This window comes from Besnoitia besnoiti (assembly GCF_002563875.1).
Source record: "Besnoitia besnoiti strain Bb-Ger1 chromosome Unknown contig00094, whole genome shotgun sequence".
Classification (NCBI taxonomy): Eukaryota; Apicomplexa; class Conoidasida; order Eucoccidiorida; family Sarcocystidae; genus Besnoitia; species Besnoitia besnoiti.
The window spans coordinates 8282-15616 of NW_021703983.1; the positions used below are offsets into that span (position 1 = coordinate 8282).

Genomic DNA, 7335 nt, shown 5'->3' on the forward strand with positions numbered 1-7335 from the left:
CTGGATCGCCGCGTGGTTATCCAAAACCACTCAAATCCAGTGCGTCGAATGTAAACGATCGTACGCCAATCGTTCTCATGAAACACGCGCGCGCAGTCGCAACCCGTTCCGAGAGGCGCTGCAACTTATCTCATCGACGACACAAACAGGTTCTCAAAGGGGGCGACGAGCTCGCACACCGTCCTGCGTATTCTCCGTATATCCAGTAGCGTCCCGGAACATGGTGGAGGCTGAGTCGAGGGAGCTTGAGCGACCATGCTGCTCTACGGTATGCAGAAACGCCTGACGTGATGGGTGAGCACATTGGATTTCAGAATTTGTCGTCGGCTGACGGTGTAGACGCGCAGGCTCAGCCGAGCGCACCTGCCACACTGAGATGTCTCGTGCCTTGCCGCGCCAAAGCAGGTTCTCTGTAGCTCATACTGGTTAGGCAGGAGCTCGGGAGCAGAGGAATACGCAAGCTTCTCTGTCTGTAGGACTCGCGTACGGGGCTGCACAGATGCATAGCCACAATTGAATGAGCAGCTATGTTAGTCCCACACATCATAAAATATCGAGCAACAGTGCCGTGTTCCTGCATTGTCGTCGCTCCCGGAGCATAGCGGGAATGCAACACACGGCTGGTGCCGTGCCCACTCATTAGCGGGAGGTGTGGAAAGAATGTATGTTCAAAGTGAAATGAATACAAGGCAGAGGGGTCGGAAGTACGATGCGTAGTTTACCTAAGGCGCGCCGTTGGGAAGGCCACAAACTGTGATGCATAGTGCAGAAGCATCTCTTACGCGGTGCTGGTCGCTCAAAAATTACGCCTTGCAAACTGTCGTGTGTGCATTGACTAAGAGTTCCGGCTCGCATGGCGTAGCTTCATACCAAGAGCTCGGCGAGCCGGATTCTACAATCATCTACGCTTGCAGAGTTGGGAAGCAACCACACGACATGCATATGCGAACCCAAGGGAACAAGAAACTCGCTTATGGATTCTCTTCGGCCCCGCCCCCTTGTTTCGGCTCCTTTCTGGCGCCAACGCTCCGCCTCTTGGCGTTGTGCATCGGCTCCATCCGACTGGTCCCCTGTCCTCTGTGTCTGCTTCTCACTCTCGATCGCGACGGAATCCTTCCCGCGTCGCGTACCCCCTTCCCGCCCGGTATCTCTTTCGTCGAGCCGTTTACGTTTTACGGATTCTTTCACCGTTTTCTCCCGGCAGGTGGCTCTATCCGTTCTCCAGTCGGCGCCCCGCTTTCTGCCGCTTGCTCAGCCATGACGAAAAGCAGCTCTCGCAAGGAGCGAGACATTGCTGCCCACCCGCCGGCCGTCTCGGTTTTGCTTCCTGCGCACTGCACCCCCTCCTGCAGTCTTCGCGTCTTCTCGACTGCGTCCTCCAGGATGCCCGCTTTCTAGCGCCGCTGCCTTGCTCGGCTGCTGAGCGGTCGTGTCCGCGGAAGCCGAGACGCGCCCGTTGCTTTCCTCTTGCTTCATCTGAATGCGCAGTCGCAACGACGGCGAGAGAGAAAGAATTCTCCTCACTCCCTCGCGGTCGCCTGCGGCCACGAGGAGCGCCAACGCCAGCACAGGCAGGTCGGCTCTGACGAAGACGTGGAGAAAGAAAGCCGTCAGACTTTCCGTCGCCGCCCTGAGACTGTACTCGCCCTCGCTCCCCGACACGAAGTTCGGCTGCACCCGCCTCCCAAGTCTCTGTGGCAGCCCCGCCGGAGGCGACGGCGCCCCCGCCCTCGCGTTCGTCCGCGGACTAAAGGAGCTAGCGAGGCGACCCCTGTAGACCTGCTTGTGTGTGAACCACCCATCGGGAAGAGGCAGAGGCACAGAGGAAGAAGGTGGAGACACTTGCGCATGCAGACCAGCATGAGGACGCTGAGTGCAGGCCCTAAACTCACGAAACGTCGGGGGCGGAAACGGCGAGGCCGGAGCAGGCGAAGGAGTGAGCCCCCTCACGCTAGGCAGGTGAACCCACGCCCCAGAGACGGCTGCGTAACTGCCCCGCTTCCACTCGCATGCGGAAGGCGACGCAGCAAGAACTCGGGCGTCAGCCTCTTCTGACTGCAGATCCGTTCCCTCTCGACAAGCAGTCGGAGCCGGGGCCGCCTCTGCCGAATCTGAAATAGCAAGCGATGCGTCGACCCCGAAATGAGACGAGGCGCGAGAAGACGTACGCGCAAGAAGAGAGCCTTGGTGTAGGCGACCCATCTCCGTCGTACGACAGAGGGACGGCAACGAACGAGAGCCCAGAAGGCAAGCTCGCCACTGCGCGGCAGACCAGATCGAGCGAGACGCGAAGCCCCGAGCGCTGAGACCGAGCTGGCTTACAAGCGACAAGACAACGCGCTCAAACGGCACTGCTGGGTCGTCCTGCAGAAATAGGCACTGCGAGTGCGAACAACAGGGCGACACCACCGGGGCGGACTCCGGAGACGGAAGCAATCCGCACGGCCCGTCAAGCGAAAAGACGCGACAGATATGAGGGCGGAGGCGAAAGAGCCAAGCAGGCAGATCGAGCGCGAGGACACTTGTCAACTGAAAAACGCGGAGCCACTGCAGATGAACCAGCGAACTCAAAAGACAGTCCTCAACGATTGCCACAACATCTCGGTAAAGCTGAAAGATGGCCCTCTCTTCGTCTGCTTTTGCGTCGGCTTGTCTCTCCGCGCGTTCCTCCGCACGCTGGCCGTGCTTCGCTTTCTGGGCTCTTCGGGAGCCCTCCTCCTCTTCCACTTGAGAGTGGAGCTGCTCGCCTTCTCGCGCAGGTTTCTCTTCTGCGCGACTCCTCGCTGCGTGCGACCTGCTTCGTCTTCGCTCCTGAAACAGCGCCGGCGGAGCCCACAGTGCGGGGGCCCCTCCTGCTCCCGACCACGGCACGACGATATCCTCTTCGCAGTTTCCTTCCCGTAGCGCATGCACAGACGCCTGCCGAGCCTTCGCACTTTCAGTCGGATCCCCGGTCGCCTCGCACGCGCTGTTTTCCGCCCTCTTCCGCGCCGGATAGGCAACCAGGAGCGCGAGCACGAAGCGCACGAGCTTCCGCGCGAGGCCTGCGACGCCGAGCCGCAGCGCCGCTCGAAGAAGAGGCAACGCGCGTTTCTGCCGAACGACTAAACATCCTTCAGTGTTTTTGCAGCACCAGCAGATAGATGGAAGCGGTGTGAAGCAGCTGGCGCTTCATCGCGTCTCGAAGTAAGTTGCTGGCGGCGAGCCCAGGAGAGGGAAGAGAACGAGAGGCGCGAGCGTTGGCTCGGTCTTCCGCACACACGACGCGACAGTCTTGGCGAGCGTCGAGGGACTATGCCGCGAAAGAAGATGGAGAAAAAGATACAAAGCCGCCCCGCCCGGCAGCGCGGTCAGCGCTTCCTGGGCTACAGCAAACCGCTGCTGCAGCGACAGCTCGGCAGAAGGCGAGGACGCAGCGGGATGGGGAGACAATGCTCCATGTGACCCAGCGCGAGCCACGGAGCGAGAGGATGCAGACGAAGGAAGCGGGACATCTGAGCCAGATGAAGGCGAGAGAGAGGGACCGGAAGACAACTGAGAGGGGACCGGCACGCGGTACGGATGCGCTCGTGGAGCCACGAGAGAAAAGGCTTCAGAGACGTCTTCAGCTCGCAAAAGGCGATCGAGACTGAAGAGCGCACACGCACGTCTCTCCGCCTCTGCAATGCCGTAAGCCTGCTTCGCGCCGCCATGACTATCCTCGTATCTTGCGGACGCCTTGCCGAATTCATCCCTGTCTCGGTCCTTTTTCCGTGCGTCGCGCGATCTGCGCGGCCCCATCGCTTCCTCGCTTCCTGGTTGGGCTAGTTCTCGTCCATCGCTCGCCGCGAGTTTCCTCTGCGACGCCATTTCTTTACCAGCCTCTCTGGCCCTCTCTGCATCCTCCCAGTCTCCTCTGTTCGTCCGCTGCAACACGCGCGAGGTTTGCTGCGGCGCTGCCCCCCCCTGGTGGCGCCTTCGCCGCGCTTCCTCGTTCTCCGTAGACACCTGCGCCTGCGGCAAACTGAGCACATAGGCCTTCGCCGGTGGGGAGGGGGCGCGCGGGAGTCTTTGTTGCCTGGTTTCTTTCCCGGAATCATTACGATTCGCGCCTTTCTGCTCCGCAGAGCAAGGCCCCGAGCACGCAGACGGGGAGAACCGAGATGACTGCAAACCGATTTCTCTCCTCTGCAACCCCTCCTCTCGGTGGCGCATGAGTGCTGCGCCAGCCGCCGCCGCCCAGCCCTCTGTCGGATCGCCGACGTTCTCGCTCTCCATGGAGCCTCTCTTCTGGTGCGGAAGCGTGGACGAAGCAGAGACCCCTGAGACTCCGCTGCGACACTCCCCGTTCGCGTCTCGCTGCGGACTGGCGCCTGCGACCCCGGCCTGGGCGAGCCCATTCGCGGGCGGCGTCTGGGCACTCCGGCTGGCTTTGAACGGCGCGAGGGCGCGCAACTCGCGTTTGAAGCCGGACAGAAAGCGCTCAAAAAGTTCGTAGAGCGCGAGCTCGACGAGGTGCGTGAAGAACGGTGACGCGCGGATCTGAAAGAGAAGCTCGGCTGCCGTCTCGTGAGCCCGCAAACCCACCCGCACGCCAGCGCGCCGACTGGTGACGGCGAAGGGAAAGGAGACTGGTGCCCGCTTGCCGGGCGCGGAGACAGGCGTCCAACCGAAGGCCCAGGCCCCGCCGCCCGACGCGCCGGAAACGCGACGCCGGAGAGAGGCGGTGTGCGTGGACGAAGGAGCGATCGGCGGCCGAAACAGCTAGAAGACGCGTAAGCAGAGGGTGCAGAGAAGGCTGCAGTTGCAACCGGAGGTTGATGCAGGGCGCGCGGAGACGCTGACGGCCTCTGCGCTCTGCACACTCCGCGGCGGTAGGCGGCGGCAGGGACGCGCGCCTCACGGCGACGCGCGAGGGTGAGCACGCGACAACGACGCCGAGCTGGAGACAACATACAGCAGCACGAGTCCAACATAAAGATGCAGCGACGTTCGTGGGTGCTCCAGCTCTCCATGGATTCGCGCATGATGCAGACGCGAAGTCTATGTGTGCATGGTGCTTTGCGCAGACAAGCCTGCGTGCGACCCATACGTGTACCGGTCGAGCAGCGTCTCGCATTCTGTACTCGACATCTTCTCACGCACATGCACTGAGACACTCCAGCCCTCGACCGAGGCTCGGCAGAGCCCAGCCGAGCTCCCGACAGTTACAGAGACGGTGCGAAGAGAGGGCGTCGCGGAGAAGGGCCGCGAGCCGAGCCCGTGCGTCTTACCGGGGCAAGGACGCCTGCAATCAAAAGAGGCTCCGGTTTCTGCTCAATAGGGAGGAGAAGGGCGTAGCAGCACTCGACATCCAGGAAGCCGCGCGCGGCCGACGACCGCGTCGCAGCAGGCGAGTGCCCTCTGCTATACCCCCTCCAGGTCGTTTGTCCCCCGGGCGATCGGCTTCGGGTTTCCACGCTCTCGCGCGCGTCTCTCCGCGCCGCTTGGTTCTCCTGCCGCACCACCGCCTCTCCCGGGTCGGCGCCGTCGCGGACGCTTGCCCCGCGGGCGACGGCGTGAGAGAGAGCGACCAAGAGGATGAGGCGGACTCATCCCCGCCGTCCTCGGGCGCGAAATGTATGTGGAACGAGAGAACTGCGAGAGAGAGGCCTCTCGCCTCCTGCAGCCAGACGTAAACCCCGCCGACGGCGCAGCACGCCAGGGCGCCCGCACAGACCGGAAGAGACGAGGAGCCTGCGAGCAACACTCGAAACGTAACAAAAGAGCATGCATTTTGCACAGCAACGCCATGCACACACCAAGACACACGTAAGCGTGCAGCTCGAACAGCAGAAAAAAGCCTCTCAACACAGCACGTCCACAGACATCTGCAATATGCAAAAATGGGAAAACAACAAGTGACGATCAGCAGAAGCACAATACATATCTACATTCCACTCACGGGATACACTCAGGTACATAAAATCTCTCTATATATACATATCTTCAGACTTTGCGAACAAGCAGAGGACGCCCACTGCTCGCAAAAAAGGCAGCAACGGCTCCCCCCGCACACGAAAGAGGGAGAGAAACGGCGGTGGCTCCGAGCTGGCAGAAGCAATGGGCTCTGCCAGTTCTGAAGCCGACGTCCACGCTCCTCGCGACTTCACATGCACACCATGGTTGGGCCTTTGACGCAGATGACGGACAAGATAAAGCCGCACGGATCGCCACGCACCTGAACCTCCTCTGCGTTTGCTTCGAGTCTCCACCTCCAAGCACGGAGAGCATGAGCACAGCTGCGCGTCCGTCTCTTCCTGCGAGCTCTCCTCTGCGCTAATCCTGGTGCTATCCACTGCCTCCACGCCTCGGTGTCCTGCCATTCCTCCCTCACCGTTTTTGTCTCCCTTTGCCACTCCTTCGTCCGCTGATCCGTCTTTTTGTTTCGGCTCGCCCGACGCCTCGCGTACGGTCGTCGCCATTTCCTCGCGCTCGCCCTGTGTCCGCGCCGCGCCACAGGCTGCCTCTCCTCCTTGGGAGACACTGCATGCGACTCGAGTCACACTTCGGGGTGACGGCAAACCACAAGAGGAACCGCCGTGAGAGTCAAGAGGATATAGGGAGGACAGCGAGATGGATGAAGACGAACAAAGAGGCGACGAAGAGAGAGGAAGAGAGTGCGACAGTCCGCAACGCGTTCGGCCGAGAGCGAACAGGGGAGGGTGAGACGGAAGCGGAGTAAAGGGGCAGCAGAAGTGATCTCCGAAGGACGTAGAGCCGCGGAAGTGCCGCGGGTTCGCCGCCTCGTCCTCGCCTGCAAGCCTGAAAGAAGCAGTGAGAGAAAGAGGGACAAGCTCTGAGGCCGCCGCGCGCATGCCGCTTCCGCAATAGTAACCACTCACTGCTGTGCAGAACGACCTCGCATGTTCACGGACTGGAGCCATGCCTGTGTCTAACGGAGACAATCCCTCGAGACTGCAAACATCTCGAACTAAAAACCTCGAAAAAGCACAAGATAGCGAGTTCGAGTTGCTAGCGGATAGAGATATGCAACTTGTGTAATTTCGCATATTGCTCGTTTGCCACAACGTACACGAGGTCTTCGTTTCCTCTCCACCGGTGCGACCGACGAGATGCGCTGTGACGCTCGCCGCTCCGCTGTCTCTCTACTTCCTGCACATGCAGCTCGTTTCGTTCTCTTCCGTCAACTCCCGTTCTTCGCTCCTGGCTCCCGCTGTCGCTCCACTGCCGCTCGACGCGTTGGCCTGGGTTGCGCCGGCGGACGCGTTGCTGTCCGCGGCGAGCATGATGACGCTTCAACAGCCATGCCTCTCTCGCTCTCGCCTCGCTGTGCCGCTGCCGGCCTCTCTGCTT

The 7335-nt window shown here is 61.2% G+C and overlaps 1 protein-coding gene across 1 annotated transcript; it reads right to left on the reverse strand.

Moving 5' to 3' along the window:
* Positions 1–1251: 1251 nt before the first annotated feature.
* BESB_086050 (uncharacterized protein) lies at positions 1252–6905 on the reverse strand (the record flags this gene model as incomplete). Its single annotated transcript, XM_029366938.1, has 5 exons — positions 1252–3044; positions 3294–4743; positions 5253–5394; positions 5484–5715; positions 6200–6905. 5 exons carry the CDS (start codon positions 6903–6905, stop codon positions 1252–1254), a joined length of 4323 nt encoding a protein of 1440 aa, XP_029214794.1.
* Positions 6906–7335: the final 430 nt, after the last annotated feature.